At 43.9% G+C, this 21,783-nt stretch overlaps 2 protein-coding genes across 4 annotated transcripts; one reads left to right on the top strand and one right to left on the bottom strand.

Moving 5' to 3' along the window:
* Window positions 1-597: 597 nt before the first annotated feature.
* On the top strand, window positions 598-6,920 carry ubxn1 (UBX domain protein 1). Of its 3 annotated transcripts, none has more exons than XM_086105926.1 (10): window positions 598-619; window positions 2,978-3,042; window positions 3,130-3,183; window positions 3,262-3,380; window positions 3,574-3,655; window positions 4,721-4,912; window positions 4,987-5,038; window positions 5,113-5,217; window positions 6,167-6,350; window positions 6,437-6,920. In XM_086105926.1, the coding sequence occupies exons 2-10, from the start codon at window positions 2,984-2,986 to the stop codon at window positions 6,475-6,477; spliced, it is 888 nt and encodes a 295-aa protein (XP_085962052.1). In that variant the 5' UTR covers window positions 598-619; window positions 2,978-2,983; the 3' UTR covers window positions 6,478-6,920. The 3 variants fall into 3 exon arrangements, with proteins under 3 accessions (XP_085962052.1, XP_085962050.1, XP_085962051.1); XM_086105924.1 differs by lacking the exon at window positions 598-619 and adding an exon at window positions 2,448-2,490; XM_086105925.1 differs by lacking the exon at window positions 598-619 and adding an exon at window positions 2,497-2,769.
* LOC147209873 (pre-mRNA-processing factor 39) lies at window positions 6,580-21,479 on the bottom strand. The gene is made up of 15 exons (XM_086105921.1): window positions 21,323-21,479; window positions 20,139-20,380; window positions 19,879-20,004; window positions 18,985-19,103; window positions 16,164-16,331; window positions 15,904-16,084; window positions 15,707-15,811; window positions 14,994-15,111; window positions 14,768-14,916; window positions 11,709-11,832; window positions 11,336-11,607; window positions 8,949-9,133; window positions 8,771-8,845; window positions 7,637-7,811; window positions 6,580-7,557 (listed from the first exon to the last, which is right to left on the bottom strand). The coding sequence occupies exons 1-15, from the start codon at window positions 21,372-21,374 to the stop codon at window positions 7,486-7,488; spliced, it is 2,163 nt and encodes a 720-aa protein (XP_085962047.1). The 5' UTR covers window positions 21,375-21,479; the 3' UTR covers window positions 6,580-7,485.
* Window positions 21,480-21,783: the final 304 nt, after the last annotated feature.

The raw sequence follows: 21,783 nt of genomic DNA, 5'->3' as shown, positions 1-21,783 counted from the left end.
ACGTACATCTTCTATACCGCTTGTCGATATTTGAGTTGAAGTCGAGCTGCCCAATTTACCATACGAATGAACAACAACACAGAGATAATGTCTTTTCAATGTATTTTATTGATGGAACACTAACAAAATACAAGAGATCTGATATATACGATGTAGTCGATATGGAGGTTTGGCATGATAAGCGGTGTCCCTCCACGCGTAACAGCAGCTCCACTGGAAGCCCAGGTTTTCCCATATGGAGATGCTGTTACAGCTGGTGAGACCCACAGTTAAAAGAGCACCGCTGCCAGGCACGACTTGTTGGAAAAGTGAATGCGGGAGTATCAATTTTAGTAAGACGATGGAAGGAAGGATGCTTCAGCTTATTAGGAATCACAACTCAACACTTTTTCAGATGTCGAGTTGTTTGAATTCCCACGATTACGTCAGTATTTGGACACTGCGGTTGCACATAAATGTCTCCACTTTGACTCGGGAATCCCAGCATTTCTTGAAAGGAGCTTCTTGCTTGAGTAATAACTTCCAGGCAGAAAAGTGTTCACAAGCTAAATGTCGCCGCTCTCTTTTGGGCAGTTTTCTGACTGAAGAAATCATCTCCTGATAACGTCACAGCCCTCAGGTAATAACACGACCCACAAGTAATAAACCTCAACTCAAGCACTTTCATGTCCTTGGCTTTTACCCTCCCCAATGAGATTACATTTTTACTCTTATGACGCCAATAAAATGAGGGTTATTCACCTGATAAAGCATCTGTGCAATACAAAGAGTGATCGTGTGTATACATAAAATACATACAAATTCAGAAATGTTTTGAGTACGATATGGAGTTATGTTTAAGTTCATTGTGTACATTTTTTTCCTGAATTTCTGAAGTTGGGAATGAGCTTTGACCTTTAACTCCATCCAGTGGGAAGAAAAAAAAAACGGGGCCATAAAGCAATTCTAGTTTGCACATTCACAGTTTCCTTCACCCTGCTGTTTTACAACAAAAGCTTACCTCTTGGATGAAAATAGATTGTCTTTGTTTTAATCCACTACTCAAAATGAGAGCCACAAGTGTAAACATTTCTTGATGCTAGCTGAATTTAATTGAGTTACTGGAATTACATTTTCTATAATGTCAAATGAAAAATACTTACCTCACAAATAACGTGGCAGCAGTGATTTTTGGAAGGAGACCTGCTCTTTTACAGAAATGACAAAATGTGATGCTTTTCAAAATAGGTGATGATCATTTACGGTTGTGTGTGTAGACACCAAAATCAATCAAATGCATGATTTATATGAACAAAGATCAGTGATTGCATACCAGTTTTTCCCCCTTGTCCAGCGTTCAGTCCATTCTCTCAATGGCCCTGGTCAATTTGATCCACAATGTCTTCGTAGGAGTCGAATGTGTAGTTTATGCACGACAGAATTTACAAAACCGAACACATATAAAATATATAAAATGCATTTTGAAGCTCACAAAGAACACTGAATATGTAACAGTTAATGTGAACGCACACTGAGTCCATACTTACAGACTAGAATATGGAGTCTGACGTAAAGTTAAAAAAAAAAAAAGGATTACATTGAAAAAGATACAAAAGTGAATAAGACGTGGTACATCTGGTGCAGCGCTCTTCTGAAGAAAAAGTGACAAGAAAGTGCTTGGTCCTGGGCTGGCTGCTCCTTAAGATGGCAAAGTGGGCGAGAAAGAAATTAATCATTACAATTACTGTAAATATGTAACAGACCCACCCTGCTCATAAAACTCAAAAAGCAAATGTCATTGTGGTCATTGTGTTTGTGCACTAACAAAACACACGTTATGTGATTTAAAAAAAAAATGCCCGTCACACAGCTTGAACCATTTTTGGGGATCACTGATGACTATTTTACTGCGGATCAGGAATTGCTGAGCCAGTTAAGTGGATCAATGACAAAACATAATGGATGTAGCGTTTGGATCTAAGAGTGACTCCAGAATTATGCTTTAAAATTGAGTTCATTTATTACGAATGGAGACACAATTCCTTGTCGAATTTTGTTCTAAAATGTAAACAATTAGTATGAAATGAGCATATACGGTATAACGAGAATTCATCACAATTATATTATTGGTTAAACCGTTATTTTGGCAAAGTAGTGCAAGTCAATTATAAACAACATTAATTTACGATACAAATAAATTCAAATATTAATGGTTGAATAAGTCACACATTCATGTCGATGTGAACTGTAACACTAATATTGAATTAGTATATATTTTTTAATTGTTTGTTCCCTTCCTTCGCCAACAATAACTAGTGTTTAAATCGAAGGCAGAACATTGTGATAAAAGTGTCCTTTGCACACGTCGATTCGGATGGACACAATTATGGTTAAGAGCCGGTTAATGTTGTTAAAACCTCATTATATTACAATAGTGACACTATTCATCGATTCGCCGATGTGATGTCATTTCTTGACCTACGTGCGCTTCCGTACTGTGGCCGCGAAAGCGTGAGTAAGCTGAGATCTCGCCGTTGCAAACTTGTCGTTCATTAGGGACATTAAAATAGAACAGGCCTTTTTTTTTTAAAGTTTAGTATAGTTACGCTTAACAACGATTAAAATAGTAATAGCTTACGTGACGCCCAAGCTTGCTGGCGCTGTTTTTGTTGCCTTTTGTTTCGAAAGCTCGCTGGACTGGAACGCTAATGTTAGCGGGGGCTCTTTGAATCATAGCCACATCGATGCTAATTTAAGTTGTGTAAGGCAGCCACGTTCGATCACGCTGCGGTAAGATAACCCTAATCTTCGTAAGCTTTATTTGTGACTTGTATCATCAGTTCTAAAGTTTTTTTTTCACTGAATTCTGAGCTTCGGTTCAAAGTCATACCTGCTATTGTTGTGTTGCGTCTAGCCGAATGCATTAATGACGCGACTTCCGTCAATGTGAGAACTAAAGAAAAAGTGAACGTAAAGAGATGAAAAACGTGTGTTTCAGCTGAAAATGGCAGACTTAACAACGCTCGAGAGCCTTTTGGAGATGGGTTTCGACCGGAACAGGGCGTGAGTGCCTGTGGATTTTTCTATTACAAATAGTGTTTGTAGAGGTTAAGAGGAAGATGAAATGCTTATACTATTCTGTCTTTTCAGAGAAAGGGCTGTGGCCAGCACTGGGAACCAGGGCATCGAACAAGCTATGGACTGGTGAGTCACATCCACACAAGAGCCGGCCGGCCCAGAAACGTGCAAAGTGATGGCGATCTACATGTGTACTTTCTTCAGGTTAATGGAGCATGAGAACGATCCGGATATCGATGAGCCATATAAGCCTCCTGTTCTTGCAGCACTGGACGATGACCAGACTGGCATGCAAGAGCCTTCGCTTGGGGAAACAACCAGAGGTATATTGAGGCTGAAAACACTCAAATATAAACAGCCACTTGCATATTCTGTTCCAATTGTAGCCTCTAAGCAACAAGTAAAACTACATGGCTTTGTAGTGAGCTCCTCCATCGTTTTTTTTTTTTTGCCTTTTCATCCACATCTCGTGAGGATAAATGAAAATGGATGGATGCATGTTTTGTTGTCTCTCAGTTGCGAGTGGAGAAGGTAGCCAGGTTGGTGATACTGACAAAAAGCCCATGATGGAAGATGAGAAACAGCAGCAAGTCAAAAGGTCAGAGTTCACACCAGTGTTATAGTTTGGGATTTTCCATTGTAGTTAGTTTTAAAGCAGGTTTGTTTGGTTTTATTTTTTCAAAAATCCTTCTCTGTCAGGTTAGGTTTTTATTATTCATTTTAGTTTTTGTTTTTTTTTTTAATGTAGGGTATTTGTCAAGTGTGACGAACAAAAGGTCACAATAAATAGTGTAGTAAAATCACTCTTAAAATTGTATAAACATGCCACAGGATTCAAAGTGTAATAAGTGCAGTACATCATACTGCTTCTAAGGTTAGATTACATGCATTGCAATGTACAGTGAAACCATTCATAAGCAGTACAATTACCAAAAGACAGTTCGAACCTCGCTGTAAGATAAGGCCGCACGCTTTTGTAAAACCGGCCGCAGTCCAAATAACTACTTTTAAAACTAACCTTAAAAGCTTCTGTATGGAATTCATTGACAAAGACTAAAACAAGACATTTTTGCTGTAATTCTAGTTTGTTTGTTCTGTTAATGTAGAATGTGGTTCATCATTTTTTTTTCAAGGCAAATTGTAATTTCATTTGACTTGCGAAAATGTTTTTCCAACTTTCGTTTTAGTAAATTCATTTTCTTTAATAAACGTGTTTCAAATATGGGTCGTCAACATATGCTTACAGATGATCACACACTCATCCTCCCTCCGCCTCTCTGTACCCTCTGCCCGTCTCAGCGCAATGGGGTGCAGAGCCTTCAGCCGCTCACTTCCACCCGATATTCGTAACATTGACTCTCTTCCCACATTCGAAACCCACCTATTCAGACTTGCATATTCAACTTAAATCTATCTCTTTTTATTTATAATTTTATCTGTGGTTTCATTGTTTGCTCTTGGTTGTAAAGTGTCCTCGAGTGCCGTGAAAGGCGCTTACAAATAAAATGTATTGTTATTATTATTACGAAATAGCATTTGCTTGGTTTCAGTTAAACTGGACGAGATGGCTTAAAATCCCCCTTTGCTTTTTTCCAGCATGTTTCACGTTACCATTTTCACTTTAGTTGCTTTCAAACCGATACCCGCGGCCTGTGTGCATTAGGCTGGAGGAGCTGATGCGGGTGAAACAGGCAGAGCGACGGGAGCGCGAGCGTGCCGAGGAGCTGGAGAAGGAAAAGCAGCGCAGGAAGCAGGGCCAAGAGCTGCAGCAGATTCGCAACAAGCTGCAAGACGATGACATGAAGAAGCTCACGGAGATGCGGCGGAGAGAGAAGATGGAAGACAAGCTGGCCAGGTGCGGTCCCCGTCCAAGTCTCCGAGCACGAAACGGCGATATCATGTTGATTGACTTTAGTTTTGCCCCACTAGGCAAAGGGTTAAAGAAAAGATAGCGAGAGACAGGGAGGAGAGAGCACAAAAGGTCAGTGACTGCATTTTTCCTCGTGGCAAAGCCAACCATCATGACTGGAATTTTTCTCACCTTGTTGACGAAAGTTTGGAGGTGGAGGAACAAGTACTTCAGTCCAGCCCAGTCCAGTGTCACCCACCAGTCAGGGCCCGCTCCCCATTAAGAAAGAATATGACGAGTCCAGGATACAGGTCAGGATTTGAATTTGGCCTTCTCTGAACCTTTTGAGTGCACGTTGGTTGTCCGATGCATCAATGAACCAATACATTTGTACTTGATACTTGATACATTTCCTGGTTCATTGCTATGAAAGCAGTCCTCTTCTTGCTGTTGACATCATGAGATGAGATCAAGGCGGGATTCCTGCAGATCCTTCAAAGGTCTGAAAACGTGTTCAGCCCAAAATCTAAAAAGAAGCCTGCCACCGCTGAATTATTGAGGAACTTAACGATGAATGAAAACTCACCAAACGTTGCACATAGATTGTAGTTTGGACCGGAGAAATTTGGGTATTTTAAAGTTGACGCACGCGCACACGCACACAAAAGGGTCTGCGGTGCCCCCTACAGAGGTTTAACGGCGCCCCGTTCTGGTACGCTTGACCCATAACTATGAAAATTGAGACAAAAAAGTCTTTCATAGCTATCGGCTGTACGAAATAATGAATTAAGTAGGACCCCTAAATTCCAATTCACTTCTTCAATTTGAATGAAGGTGGCAAACAGTAAGCATAATTGCAATTGAAATTTGATGTAGCGGTAGTCTGTTTTTGTTTTACTTTGCCAACGAAAATATTTTTTCACTTCATACACGATATTAACCTTGATCTGGAACTCTTGAGAGCAGACGCACATACGCACAAACTTTTGAATATCAGACATTGGGAACATTGTAAAGTTGGTCATCGATTCAATTTAACATGGACTAATTTTTTTTTTTTTTTTTTTTAAGTATTGTATTTAACAACGGTACGCTGGCCATTGTGAGGCTTCAAACAGGATGTTGTCAGAATAGTGTAATCACTGAGTCATGGACATCCTAAGAAACTAATGGATCAAACACCTGCCGTGATCTTTGCCATTCACCTGCTTTTCAGAGAAAAGCAAGTTGACTTTATCTCTCGTCTCACGTTAACAACAGGTGCGACTGCTGGATGGCTCCACCCTTACAGCGGTGTTCAAGGCCCAGGAGCCACTGGCGGCAGTACGCGTCTACGTGCAGGTGAATGGCAACACGCCAGAGGGTCAGGACTTTACACTGCTGTCACCTTATCCCCGTCACGTCTACACTGATCTGGATATGGAGAAGCCCCTCAAAGAGCTGGGTGAGACAGATTGACCAGTACTCATTGTGCTGTTCAGACACCTCTGCTTTCTCAAATTCATTTCCACTTAATTTGTCGTCGTTTAGGGTTGGTGCCTTCGGCTGTGCTGGTCGTTATCAAAAAGTAAGGTAGGAGCATTCAGCTCAGTGAGCCTACCTCGCCACCTCTGCTACATTTACACAAGAAACGGACCGGACCCCACGGCTTTAGTGTCATTCTCTCGGACAGGTTGAAGTTATGTGACCACTCGTATCGGAAAGAGCTTCAAAAGACAAAAAAAAAAAAGGTTGTGTGGATGTTTGTTTTGAATGCAGTGACGAAAGATGTACATAGTAAATTAGCAGGCATCTGACTGGTGTCAATATGGTCAACACGGAACACCAATTTTAACCCGATTCCTCCATTCTAAACTATTTCCACTTGCCTTTTTAAAGGGCCTTAAAAAGAGTTCACCATTTATTGACTTTGTGAGATTCTACTTTGCCAGTTTTTATGAGTCAGAATAGAGTGACCAGTATGTCTGCAGAAGGGAATTCAAGAATTGACTTTCAATAAAGCTGACTTGGAGAATTGCTGTGGTGCTCATTTTATGCGTAGGGGAAGGTGGGTGGAGCACATCACGCGTGCAATTGAATATATATATATATATATAATTATTTTTTTTCTTTCACAAAACAGCATGTGGATGAAGTCAAAATTCATTTGGCCTCAAATGGAGCATTTCAAGATCCAAACATGTAGATGCAGGCCCATGAGATGCTTTAAAACACTATGTACATCAGGGAACAAATGTGTACTTTGCAGGACCGTACAGAACCCCCCATAATAGATGGCCTGCAAAGTTCATTATATAACTTTCAAACAAAACTGAATGCCTCTATGCAAATATAAAAATAGATCCGCAGAAAACAAGTCGAGATCTAACGAGCAACACGCAGTTGTGTCGGTTTCCTCTGGCCGCCTTGCAACATGGAGCCTGACCCCCTCGCACATTGTGAGGAGAAAGCCGGGAGAGGCAGAGTGAATAGGGTAAAAAATGCTGGGAGACATTTTGACTTGGGAGGACTGGCTCTTTCAGTTTCTTTTTTTTTTTTTTTAAAGTCCCGGTGCCTCATTTAGTTCTTCTTAGCAACTTTTAGCTGGGTGGATAGTATCCCTGGTTGTAGTTCCAGGTGTTTTGGTAGCCATAACTGCTGTATTGTGGTTGCTGGCAGATGGAAAAGCAAATTACTTACGCAACACGAGAAATCAGTTGAAATCCATTTTAGAGACAAATTCATTCCAACCTGATACCAGTTGCTGTATCCGTCATAGCCACCGGACTGGGCGTTCACATCCACGGTCATCGCCGGGGAAGGCGGAACGGTGATTGGGAGCTGGGGATCAGCGGGTGGGACTTGTGCCGACGCATCATCTGTTGGGGCGTCATCGCTTTTGATCACCTTCTCTCTGTCCTCGTCTCTGTGGGGAATTAGAAGAAGCGCGGTGGTGACCATTGTCCTGTGCTTCTTTAGAATTAGGAAGGGCTGTGTAATCAACAAGTTGCAACGCGGAGACCGGAAGAGTCACAGAACGGCATATGCGCGTAGGCACAGGGAGAACATGCAAACTCCACACGGGAAGGCCGGAGCCGGAATCGAACCCGGTGCCTCTGCACTGTGAGGTCAACGCGCTAACCACTCGACTACTGGGCCGCCGAGTCGAGCTGCAAATGATTCATCAAAAACCAATTGACTAATAAATGGTAAATGGACTGCGCTTTTCTACCTTTGGTACCCAAAGCGCTTCCGTTTCCTCATTTACCTCCTGATGACGCGGCATCAGGAGCAACAGGGGGGTTTAGTCGTTCGCTCGGGATACTTTGACACGGTCATATTCGCTGGGGATCAAACCCCCCAACCTCTGGGTTAGAAGATGACCACTGAGCCACGCTGCCCCACAAATGAATCCAAAATCAAAATATAAAATTATATCAACAATCATTTTTGATAATTAATCGCTTTGAGACCTAGTTTAATTTCACAATTGTCCAAATCCTCGATTTCAGCCTTTCAACGTTATATTTTCTCAGATTTCCATCAGAGCGGAGTGATGACACTGCTTACCAGTAAATGTGTCCCTAGAGGGATTTTTGACGCCAACAAAAAAAAAAATACGTAAAACCTTTTTTTTCCTTTTTTTTGCCCCAGCACATAGGTTCGCAGAGGGTGGAATGGACATTGAAACAGAAAAAAGGATTCATTGATTAATCAACAAAATAATTGACAGATTCATCAATTATTAGAATAATCGTTATTTGCATTCCAAGAGAACTCTAAACGGTTGGAACTGCCCATCCTGAAATTCCACACATTCTCTCTAATTTGCCATGTCCATGTATCTAATGGTTGGCCTCTTCTGTCTTGTTCCTCTTTCCTTACCTGTTTTCCGCTTCTCTCTTTGTCCCGCCCAGCTCTTTGAGGAGTTTCTGGTGTTCTTCGTAAACCGACAGCACACTAAGCAGGATATAGAGGCAGGCTGTGAGGCACGAGCACCGTTGGGAATGAAAATAAAAGATCTTGGGGAAAAAAAAAAACCCCAGAAGGAATGAGAATTGACCTCTGGACAGAGTTGCTGTACTCTTCCACAAACTGGAGGCAGCGCTGTGAGAGGAGGAGTTTGGTGTGCGGCGCAAGAGGTGCCGCCAGGGCTCGTGTCACACATTCCTGCACCGCATCAGCCGAAGAGCACGGCCCACTCGATGCCTCCAACTCCAGCAGGTTCAGGTGCAACTTGTCATTACCCTGACAGTGAGAAGAATGGTCGAGCTTCACACGTCATGTTTTCAGAGCGCGACTGACGCTAGCATTTTATAGGTCTCGCTAGAGTTAAGAGGCTAACCCACATATTTTTCCATTTGAAAAATGTCATTGCACACCACACACAAACAACACAAAAGGAAGAGTATATATATGAAATAATCATAATCGATAATCTTCATGACAAACCCAATTCAGATGAAGTTGGGACATCAAGTTAAACAAATCAAAACGATTTGCAAATAATGTTCAATCGATATTTACAAATACAAGATAGTCCATGATCAAACTGATAAACTTTCTTGTTTCGGCAAGTAATCATAAACTTAGAATTTTGTCTGCAACACGTTCCCAAAAAGCTGGGATTGTGTTGTTGTTGTTGATGTTTTATGTAGAGCTGTCAGTTTAGCGCGTTCTTATCGGCATTAATTTAAACGGGGTTAAATTTTTTCACGCGAGATTAACGCGGCACACGTCACAGCGGATGTGACGTTGCTCTATAAATAAACCGGAAACAAAACAGCAAGCGCGCTCTGCAGAAGCCCACGCCCATGTCTGTCTTGCCGGCCTCGGCAGCGCGAGACACCGAAAACGGATGCTTAAATAGTTTATGAATGGAAAGTTTACTTTTAAAATGTTGCCAGATTGTTCCACTGACAAGACCAAAGTTACCTGCATGTTTTGCAGTCGTAAACTGAGCTATCATCATAGCACGTCGAGTCGGAAATACCACTTAATGGCCAAGCACACAGCTGATGGGAGTACTCCGCCCCCTCGTCTAGGACAGACGGCTGTGGATCATTTTAAAGCGAAGAAAATGGATGACGCGACGAAGAACACATTTGCTGAAGCCATAGCTCAATGTATGGCTACTGCATGCAAGCCTGTCAACATTGTCCACAGCCAGACCCGAGCTGAAATCATTCGCATTGCGTCGAACGACTCCACTACGGATTGCCAGCGAGAGCCTCCATTGCAAGCCGTGTACAGAGATTGTATGTAGCGGAGAAGGCTAAGGTACGCCAAGCGGGAGAAGACACTTCAGGAGAGAAATAAGAGACTAGGTTGATGAGCCTCTGGTGAATAAAGAGCAGGTAGCCTGTTGAGTACGATGTATGCCACTGACGCGATTGTTACTTGTTTGGAACTATTTTGTGTGGAAGGTTACAGTGTTCCGTGTCCATGTAAATAAAGCGGGTGGAGCTTCTCTGTGTTCGTCTGACGGCGACGGTGCGCTGAGGCACGTCGAGAGTTTAGCGGTGCAGTGGTAGCGACCACGCTGAAAATAAAACGGTCTCCAGTGTTGTCATCGAACCAAGTGTAGTCATCCGAAATGATGTCTACACAAAACCGGAGAGAGACTTCCGCGCAAGAAGGACCAACGGAATCAGCATAGCCTGACTGCTGTGTTCAAAGCAAACTTGAGAAAAACTAAGTATGCAACCATGGCTTAAATCCACCATAGGCTGAGTACTAGTTTACCTTAGATGCACACTTTATAATGTTATATTGCTCTGTTTTGATCCCATAAAAAGAGCTGTTAACGGAACTGTTGTGTGACAAAATATTTTTTTCACGGTTGTTGATGGACAGTAATATTGTGTGAGAGATTATGTATGAATAACTGCTCCAAGTGAAAAATGTTCATGTAAAATTGAAAATCGAAATTGTTTCAGTAAATATTTGCATTTTGCATATAGAAAACTGATCCATGATTCCATGTTGATGAGAGCATTAAAACGGGAAAAAATAGGACAAAAAAAAACATAAAAGGAAATTCAGAAACGATAAAAATGTGAGTAATCACCTTTAATTTTTCAAGTTAATTTGAGTTATGACAGTTGCGTTTTTAATCCGATTAAATATTTTAATCGTTGGACAGCTCTAGTTTTGTTAGGTGTTCTGTTGTATTATTATTTTATGTTAAATGTCTGAAGCGCGTTGCAACGGCAGCAGCTGTTGTGAAAGATGTATTGGACATTCTGTCTTTTATACATTCTTTCCTGCTGGCTTGCCAACTTATTTAAATCGAGTGGCAGATGACATATGAAAAAATAATCACTGCAAAGCTTCGAGGTACACATTTTTCTTCTACTTTTATACATTTGAGTTATTCCATAAATCGTTTCAGCTCTTAGAAAAAGCGGAAAAGTTCAGTGGTCTACAGAACAGTTACGTAGCGCTCACCGGACTGATCTCCAGTGCTTCCTGTAAAACGCTGCGAGCTCTGTCGGGGTTTCTCCCTAGCTTCAGCAGCAGCCGAGCAAGCTTGATGGAGTAGAAGGCGTGCAGGGTGGGCTTTTCTTTCGATTGGCTCACCGCCTCCCGGAGCAGAGCTTCCGACCGCTCGAGTTTGCCCGCCCTCCTCTCCAAAGCGGCCCTGCGGAGACGAACTACGGCCAAACCTGGCGTGTTTTTATCCAGAGCCTCCAGCACCCGCCGAGCCTCGGCCGGGTCACCTGAGGGCCGAGACGAGGCGCGGTGAGAAAAGAGGGGACGCGGGCAAAAACGACAGAACTGAAAATGGATCAACAGGAGAAGTTATTGGGTTGCCGCGTACCACGTCTCTCCTCGAAGGTGGCCCTTCGCATGTGAAGGTTCGGACTGGAAGGCAGGTGAAGACAGGCTCGCTTGTACACAGCCCGAACCTCATCCACGCCGCGCGTCTCCAGGTATTGAACGTACTGAACGAAACACAAAAGCAAGGCGGTTTTATTTATATAGCGCATTTCATACACCAGACAACCGTCTTTCACACAACCAAAAGCGAAACATTTAAAAGTATTTGCAAACAAAAAGCTAAAAACATTCAAAGGAAAAGCAAAGAACAAAAGTGGCTTTACGAAGAATTACTCGAAGGACGTACATTTACAACACTCAAACGCATTTACACCAAAAGATTTCAAAGCGTTTAAAAGTAGCTTTTTAAAATTATGGACAGTGATATTGATTTTAAATGCTTAAAGAGACGCTTGATTGGGTTAAAAATTGGCACTCCTATAATAAGTCTGTCCGTCAAACTAATGTCGGCACTAAAACTCACCCACCTGAAAAAAAACTCTTGTCGTGATTTAAGCGTTATTTTGTGATGAATTGTGGCAAAAGTTGCAACGCCCCCAAACTGGGAGGAGACGACTCCATTGACACATCAGACAGGTTACGTCAATGAAGTGAGGAGGCAAGCATTGTAATACCGTTTCCTGGCTCGGTTTGTCACATTCTGTTGTCACCCAGTGTCTGAAAAGTGAAAACGGTGACCAATCGCCACCCAAATTCAGAACCTCCTCGGGCTAAGGTGAGATGCTCCAAAAAATGGACTGTTGGTTGGATGGTGCAAAACGGACATAATTACCCAACTGTCGCAAACACAAATTGCCAAGAAAGAACCCATTTGATTTTTTGGTCGGACTCTAGTATCGAGTCTTCTTCCTCCACTCGCGGATACTCACAACTCTCGTCTGACCCGCCGAGCCACCCAGATCGCAGGTGACCCCACCCACCCGTCTCATAACCTCTTCGACGTGCTGCCGTCGGGGAGGAGGCTGCGATGTCTCTCCGCTAAATCCGCCAGGCTCAAGAACAGACCTGGGCAAATTACGGCCCGCTGGTCTTTTTAATCCGGCCCGCCGATGGTCGGCACGGTACGCGATTAAGGTTCGATGTAAATGATTGTATTGATTTCATTTGGACTTGTAATGACAGGCATTTCAACGCCAGGTGGCGCAGTTACTCGAAGTTGCAGAGCACAGGGAGGGAGGGGGAGACGATACGGAAGCCCGCAGTGGTAGCGCGAAATCAAGTAACTCCGCTCGATACGACGGAGTAAGTGTGTCCGCGCCGCTATCTTCAATCATTGATTCCAAAACGACGACATGCAAGTGACTCTTTATTGCAGTGAGTTTTACTGGAATTGCGAACATTTTTACGTCCTGTAGATCGTGGCATCCAAACGAAGAGGAACAGTGAGTGAAGTGCATCTGATTAAACGAAGCGGGTTACAAAGTACGAAACATTCAAGGGACGCTTGGAGTCTGAAAGACTCAAATCTACGAGACTTTGAAAAACAAGGAAGCGATTCTTGCTCAGTCCGATTCTGCGTGTTTCCATGCTCGGGGTGAATTGTATGCCGCTTGACGGACAGTCGAGTAAATAAACTTTTCCTGAAACGGTTTGACTGTTATCGTGCTAAAAACTTTCCGCAAACTGGACCGCTAATAAGAGAGCAATCGATTTCCATAGCGCTATGGGCATCGAAGACTTCGAAGCGTCCCGTGGCTGGCTTCAAAAGTTCGTTGCACGACATCAGCTGAGCAACGCCGTCTTGTGTGGTGATCGAGGGGAGGTCAAGTTCGAGACGGTGAGTGGAAAGAAAGCCACCGGCTCTTTTACTCGTCTCATTTTGGAGAAAATAGTCCTAATTTTGTCATATACCTGTACTGTATGCTGCAGTTTACGGGCAATATATTGTTGCACTTTGTTGCTTGTGTCGTCACACGTGGACTGCATGTTGTTAACGTACCGGTACTTGGACGTTCATCGCAGTCGTTTCACTGTTCTCATTAAAAATAAAAAAAGTACGGTAATACTTTAATACTTCTGTTGATGTTTGGTATGGACTGTCAACATATACCTGTACATTTTTCTATATGTATCGTGTCTTGTTCGACCCGGTCCACCTGTCAAATTTAGAAATCAATGTGGCACCCGAGCCAAAAGGTTTGCCCACCCCTGGGCTAGATTGATCTCTCCTGAACAAGAAAAAAAAATCTAAACACCGAAACATGCTTGCTTATATTTTTTCTACATTGTTTGGCAGTTGGGACAAAAAAATGTGAGTTCTGTTACATTATTACTGGCATACAAAGACATTGTGCCATCTTCATGGGAAATTTAAAATCAGAAAGCATTGTAGTGTTCATCTTACTGAAAAAGAGTTACAAGTGTTGCACAATTAGAATTGTTTTGCATAATTTCACTGAAGAAATCATTTCTCTGTAAAATAACTGCACTTTCATTATGTAGAAATAATACATACTCTTATCAGCTTCTGTAAACAATGTCATTAACTTATTTCAACGTAGAAATAAAATCGAAATCAGGAGTAGATTTCTAACTTTTGGCCCGGCCCTCCACGATATTTTCTTCTTCTCATTTGCCCCCCCCCCCCCCCCCGGAAAAATAATTGCCCACCCCCGCTCAAGAACAATTTATCAGGCGGTCAGGAGACTAAACTCCCTCCACGTTCTGCCGCACCCACCGCAATCGGTGTCCCTCCCCCAGCATCTGGCATCCGATTATTGCACTTAAAACAAGTAACTACGAATATAGAGTACAATAATCACAAGTGGCCTCGGTTGTGTTGTCTGTTGTTCCTATTTGTTTATTTAATTTTATTAAATATATTTATGTCTTATGGAATTTTAACGTAAATTGTAGCTGTGTGTGTTCAATGCACTGCATGTTTGTACTGTGGTTGAGAGAGGAAAGTAATTTCATCCGTGCTGTATGTTACACGCATAGAGCATATTTGACAATAAAAGCCGACTTGACTCGACTTGGGTCATCTTGGCGATTAAGCAAGTGCACCGAACGTTTTGGCCACCGAGTGTATTCACTTACCCTGGTCCAGAATTCCTCATAGAGAGCGCAGGCGATCAGACATCGCTCAAAGAGAACGCGAACTCTGCGGTCGTCGGGGGCGACCTCCGTTTCCTCCGTTCCTTGCGGAGTCACCTCCGGGCTCTCCGTGGCCTCTTTGATATCCGCGTCTGCACAGACGCGCCGGTTTCAAACGGGACGTTTGCGGCTTCGCGTTTTCAAGACGACGCCGGTGTCGCGGCATCACCTTCGTTACGGTGTGCGGTGTCTTTGCTCAGTTGGGCGAGCTCCCAGTCCAGGTAAGAGTGCCAACCGCGCAGCTGGATTTGATCGAGCGGCTTCACGTGGAAGTAAGGACGTTTGATCTACAGTTAAAAAAAAAAGCAGACTATTTGATCTCACGAGACCTTGTTTTTATAACTTAATTCCCGCTTCATCGTTGATGCCTATTTTTATAACAGGAGTGACTGTCGCGTACATAGCACGACGTAGTCCGTTTTGACTTTCACCGGGGAGTGTGAGAGCTACGTGAATTGGCGAGTCCTATCTGAATGCTAAATGACAGCATTTGTATTAAGATTTGTTTTCCGGGACCCCGTCACGGCTAAGGTCTGGTGAAACTCGACTCGCTCTAGAACACTCTTTGTCCTCTGCGGTAAGACGATAATAAAGAAAAATAGCACAGAAATGTTTTTAATAAAGAACAATAGCACCGTAGCAATACGCGGTCAAACTTAAAAAAACTCGACTGTATTTATAGAGCAATGGCTCAAAGGGCTTGTGAGACGATGAGACTAGAAAAGCTCAAAAGTTGTGACCCTCCTAAATCAAGGTACCGACCGATGTTTTGAGAAGCTTCAAGAGTGAGCAATGTTTTTTTGGACAGGAACAATGGCTTCCACATGAGGCAGGGTCCAATGAAGGTGCAAGAATCAAGACGACGGATCACGCATGACTCACGGTGTCTTCAAAGTTCCATCTCTTGCGAACTTCATTTTCATTCTTCTGGTAAATTTTGTCCCGGCGAACCAACACTTGTTCTCTCATCCTCTGCGTCAGCTCCTCCTACGCAAAGTGAACGGGGACACAACCAAAGTCATCACACCGGTGATCTCGGTTCAACGGTTTTAAGTGCGATGCGACGGAAAGTTCCTCACCGAGTCCGTGCCCTCGGGTGTGGCGGGTTCTTCCTCCCCGGGGGGCATCTCCTTTTCTTTCTCCTTGGCCCGTTCGGCACGCTCCACTTTCTGAGTCTCCCGGCAAAAGGCCCTCACCTCCTCGTACTCCTCCGGAGAAAGCACTTCTTTGGGCTCACTGCTGCTCAGATGGGCCTTGAACCTATGCCAGATTTCCCATGCGACGACGACGACGACAAGGTTTTTTCTCAGTCACGATGGTAAGCGTGGATACGACTTACTTTTCGTAGTGCGTGCTGTAGTGCTGCGTGGGAACTTTGAGGACTCGATCCAGCAGAGCTGTAGCATTTCTCAAGTTGCCTTGTTCCTTTTCCCATTCGACATACAGATCCCAAAGCCGGTCCGAGTGGAAGTCCAGGCCTGCTGCTTCGACCGCGTCCTCAAACACACTGTCATTTGAGAATCGCTATCAGTGGGGAAAAGACGATCCAAATAAAGGTACAGTGTTTCCTCTAACGGCAACAAAACTCTTTTCTTTTCTGTCATTTTTTTCCCCTAAACATTTTTCTTTTTTTCCCTGAATGTTGACATACTTCACGTTCTCTTTCATTTAGAGTGTACGTTTCAGTTGTGTCCATTATTTTCTTTGTAATACATCTTTTAATGTTTTAGTAATGCAAAGATTAAAAAAAATGTTCGTGCGGAATCAGAATCAAATTTATTGGCCAAGTATGCAGAAGACACACCAAAAAAATCACTTCCCAGTTAAAACCCGTCCAGAGGAACTCAAAACGAGACAGGAATGCGTGGACTTGGGGAAGTCGTCCGACGGCGTCCTTTGGGGAGTTCTGTCGGGGGTGCTTCGGGAGTGAGGGGTACCAAACCCCCCGATAAGAGCAGTTCAGTCCCTGTACCACAGATGCCGGAGTTTGGTCCACACTGTCAGCATTAAGTCAGTCGTATTCGTTTACCGTGAGAGTTGGACTCCACCGAGGGTCCCCTTTGTCACCAATTCTGTTCATAACTTTAATGGACAGAATTTCTAGTATTTAGGCCACCAATAAATATTGCAGCTCTATTTGCCGACGACATGGTACTTTAGGCTTCTTTGAGCCACGAAAAGGGTAGCACGCCCTCTCTGGGTCGGAGATGAGATCCTGTCCCGGTTGGAAGAATTCAAGGATAGAGTGAGGGCATAATCAAGCGTGAGATCGACAGGCGGATTGTTGCAGCATCTGCTGTGATGCGGACTCTGGATAGTTCTGTCATGGTGAAGAAGCTGAGCTGGATCGCTAAGCTCTTAACCCCTTAAATTTAGGACGGCGTGGATCCTCAGCTTCCTGACGGGACGGACGCAACAGGTGAGACTGGGAGCAACATCATCATCAATACGCACCACCAGCACTGGAGCCCCACAGGGATGTGTCCTCTCTCCGCTGCTCTTCTCTCTCTACACAAACGATTGCACCTCAACAGATCCAGCTGTCAAACTCATAAAGTTGGCAGACGACACCACGGTCATCGGTCTCATCAAAGACGGCGACGCCAACAAGTGGAGCAGCTGGAGCTCTGGTGCAGCCGACACAACCTCGGGCTGAACACGCTCAAGACTGTAGAGATGATCGTGGACTTCAGGAAACATTCTTCTCCACAGTTGCCCCTCACACTATCCAACCGCCCCGCGTCAACCGTCGAGACCTTCAAGTTCCTGGGAATCACAGTCTCCCGGGACATGAAGTGGGAAGTCAACACCATCTCCATCCTGAAAAGGGCCCGGCGGAGGAGGTACTTCCCGAGGCTGCTGAGGAAGCGTGGCCCGCCACAGGAGGTGCTACGACAGTTCTACACGGCAGTCATCGAATCAATCCTGTGTTCTTCCATCGCGGTTTGGTTTGGGGCCGCCACAAAAAAGGACAAAATCCGACTTCAACGGACAGTTAGGACGGCGGAAAAAATCGTTGGCACCGCCCTACCCACTCTTGAGGACTTGCACACTGCAAGAATCAAGACAAGGGCATGGAAAATCCTCCTGGATCCCCCGCACCCTGCCCACCACCTTTTCCGGCTACTCCCCTCAGGCAGACGCTACAGATCCATGCGCGCCAAATCCAGTAGACACTTAAACAGCTTCTTCCCTCTAGCCATTAACTCCTTAAACAGTCAGTGACGTAGTCACTCTTCTTGTACTACAAATACTGCTACTGGTTACTCTAAAATGGTTCAATGATTTTGTTGTTTACGATGATACTAATGCAGCGTGTTATACCGGAGACAAATTCCTTGTGTGTTCTACATACTTGGCCAATAAAGATGATTCCGATTCTGATTCATCAGCGATTTGTTTTGACAGATGACGGAGGGCCCCTCGGTGGGCCGGTTCAGCTATTTTCCTACCCTCAACTACGGTTACGAGCTGTGGGTCGTGACCGAAAGAACAAGTTGCCAGACACAAGCGGCCAAAATGTCTTTCCTCCGTCATGTGTCCGGGCTCTCCCTTAAGAGATAGGGTGAGAAGCTCGGTCATCCGAGAGGGACGCAGAGTTGAGCCACGTTGAGAGGAGCCAGATGAGGCGGCTCGCGCATCTGATTAGGATGCCTCCTGGACGCCTCCCTGGTGAGGTGTTCCGGGCATGCCCTACTGGCAGGAGGCCCCTGGGACGACCCTGGGCACGTCTGGCCCGGTAACATCTTGGGTTCCCTCCAGAAGAGTTGGAAGTGGAAGGAGAGAGGGAAGTCAGGGCTAACCTGCTGAAGCTTCTGCCTCCGTGACCAGACCCCGGATAAGTGGTAGATAATGGATGGATGGATGGATGGTAAACTCATTTGTACAATTAAAGCTTGACCCTTTATAAGAACCACACCCATAACCTAATAGACACAGGGTACACTTCACATTTTAGCACATTAAAAATAAAAGTTACTAAATCAGGAACTACAGTAATTCTGAATGTTTGTGTTATTTTTGTTATTTTGACTTCAAAACTTTCCAGCGGCTCCTATATTTTGTTGTTCTACTTCTTCCTTTCATAACTTTGCTGCTGTGAATTGGGAATTTCTCCATTGCGAGACTAATAAAGGTTTTCTTATCTTATGTATGCATACCTGCGAATGCGCTTAGGTGACTCTTGCTGGTTCATGTCCAGTGTTCCCAACAGCAGATTAATGTAGTGGATCCACAGATCAACACTCAAAGGGATTGACCGAAGGCCTTGAACACACACCTAACACAAAACATCTAATTAGCACCATAGCCACACTAGAGGTAAGATCGGGCCGCCCGAGCCCGAGCCCGAGCCGACCCGACCGGTTCGGGCCTTAAAATGTCAATCATTGCTTCAGGGTCAGGTCAGGTCGGGCTTCTCTCTCGCTGACTTTTTTATTTTTTTTTTTTTTTCCTCGAGGTCGTGAAGAGTTTTGGCCATGAGAGACCATGGTTTGCAAAAAAACTGAAGTCGCCTCATCACAACACGTACTGTACTAAACGCTTGCAATGACATTTCAAAGAACTCCTTCCAGTCTCTGTCGAGTATCCACCCGTCATTGTTCGTCTTTGTCTCTCTGCTACTCTCTCTTAAGGTGCCGCGCTAGATTCTTAAGGACGTACTGCTGCGGTGGTTTACGGCCCAATTTTCAACCCGTCGAAATGACGGACGGCCTTAAATTTTCCCCGTCCACTCTTAAAAAAAACCCAGTCAATGATGGAAAATTGTCGGTTAATGTAACCTCTTCAGAAACAGAAATATAAAAGATGTCAATGTTTATACAGTCACGTTTAACTTAGATTTAGCTACAAAAGACAGGCTTTGTTATCAGAAATCACCCCTCCTCCTCGCGAGTCCTCACAAATAAAAGATGAAATGTCGGGTTTGCTTCGGGCTCGGGCCTGCAAATCAAGTGAAGTGATGGGGCTCGGGCTTAAATACCCTCGAGCCGGTTCGGGTCGGGCTCAATTTTTTTAGGACCGATCTTAGCTCTAAGCCACACACACACACTTACCTCAGCTGCTTTGTCATTGTTCCCCGCACGACGCTCCAAATCAGCAAATTTTTTCCAATAACCATAGCAGAGTGGATAGCGTCCGAGGAAGGCCATTAGGGCTCTTTGGGATGCTGCAACATGGCCCTAACAAGAACCATGTGTTGATGTTACATGACTCATAATGCATATTGATGAATCAAATAAGTCTGTGTGACCCAATCTGATACGAATCAAAAAATGTATTTTCCCTTCTTGTTGTAGAAACCTTAAGCTCTCACCTCTTGCTCACAGTATTGCAACAGGTCAGTCCAACTGGTGAAGTCTTGAGAGTTGTGATGTGCAGCATTCCACAGACGTTCAAAGTCTTCTGGCAAATCGCCTGCCTCGTCCTCTGTGGTTGGAGGGAGTGAGAAGGAAGCGGGGTCTGCATGCGCAAAGGCCTCAGTGGCTGAGTCTGTGCAGCCGTTTTCGTCTGACATCTCTGGAAGAGGTAGCGTGGGAGCCTTGGCAGCCTCTATGGCTATAAAATAGCACATAAATAAAAAGTAACATTTGTTATTCTGGATTAAAAAAGATTGACAACAAAGAAACGGATATCAAATTTCTATCTGCATATACAGTATTATTATGTGTTGTTAATGGATTTTAAATGACTTGCATACACATAACTTGTGAGACATATTTTCCAAACGCATTGAAAAAAAAAACACTCTTTATGTTGTATATGTCCCCAGTATTCTAAACACTGTATTCAGATCAATACTGTGTCGATGGAATAAGAATTAAGCAGATAAGTCCACTTGTTTTGAGCCATCCTGGAGGCTGACATTTTATGCAGCACCACCCCCAGTGGTCGACTGAAACGGACGCCTAGGGTCCTTGGAGCCCACCTGTTTTCTGGGTCTGGTCAGTGACGTTCGCAACGCGAGCCCAAATTTCACTGTGAAATGTTGCGTCTCTTTTATTTCTATCAATTTCAAAACAGGTCAGCTTTGTCAGGAACACATTGTGTTTTCAAAACTGCTAAATGCAAAAATAAGTCTGTTGGTGCCGGTCAATGATACACGAGCAACCAATTTAACAATATTTTTGTTTCCCCCCCCCCCCCCCCCGGCATCCCCCCAACAACGTTACGATAGCGACAGATAAGTTAATTCATTCAGAGTGAAACAGAATGTCTCCTCTCACTTGAAACCGCTATGAATAAATCATGGCCAACGTTATCGTAATACCACAAACAAAGACCAAATGAAGCACTCCTTGTGAGAAGTTGCTTAAATTAAATCTTACTTATTCCAATTACCCATGAATGCATTTGAACGCCAGTTAGCCTAGCTTGGGCTCGTCACGGCTGTCTTCAAACCAAGCACATCTTACGCGGACGTTTAGCGTGTGCTCATGCAGAATAAACCAGTATTCTGTGCACCACTTTGGGAGTAGCATTCAGCTTTGTTCAATATACCTGAAAGCTCTCCGAGCTCCTCTTTGCCGCTCCTCTCGCCTTCGGTCGCCATGATAGCAAACCTTGCTCTTTCGTCAATAAACCGCGCGGCCAAGACGTAACTTTGTTATGACGTCACCAAGTACGCCACTAATGTACAGTAGCAGAAAAAAATACTAAACTGTCAAAACTGATGCTAGTGGCTAACAATTCGGTCAAACGAAGGATATGCAAAATATGAAAAAAGTAAACATCGATGGACAAATTAATTCATTCGGCGATACGGACGTATTGTATAAGTAATTACTTGAAATACTCTTGATAAATACTCTGATTTGTTGATTTACTGTTGTATGTTAGTTGCTCCATGTACAGCACTTTGTGTGCAGCGATGGCTGTTTGAAAGTGCTCTATAAATACAGTTGAGTTGAATTGAGATAAAAGTTTAACTATTGATTGAATTCTAACTGGTTACACACAAT

This window comes from Hippocampus guttulatus, chromosome 2 (genome assembly GCF_054856545.1).
Source record: "Hippocampus guttulatus isolate MCC_2025c chromosome 2, RoL_Hgut_1.0, whole genome shotgun sequence".
Classification (NCBI taxonomy): Eukaryota; Metazoa; Chordata; class Actinopteri; order Syngnathiformes; family Syngnathidae; genus Hippocampus; species Hippocampus guttulatus.
Note: the sequence above shows the minus strand (reverse complement) of the source record. Positions and strands in the feature narration are given on the sequence as shown.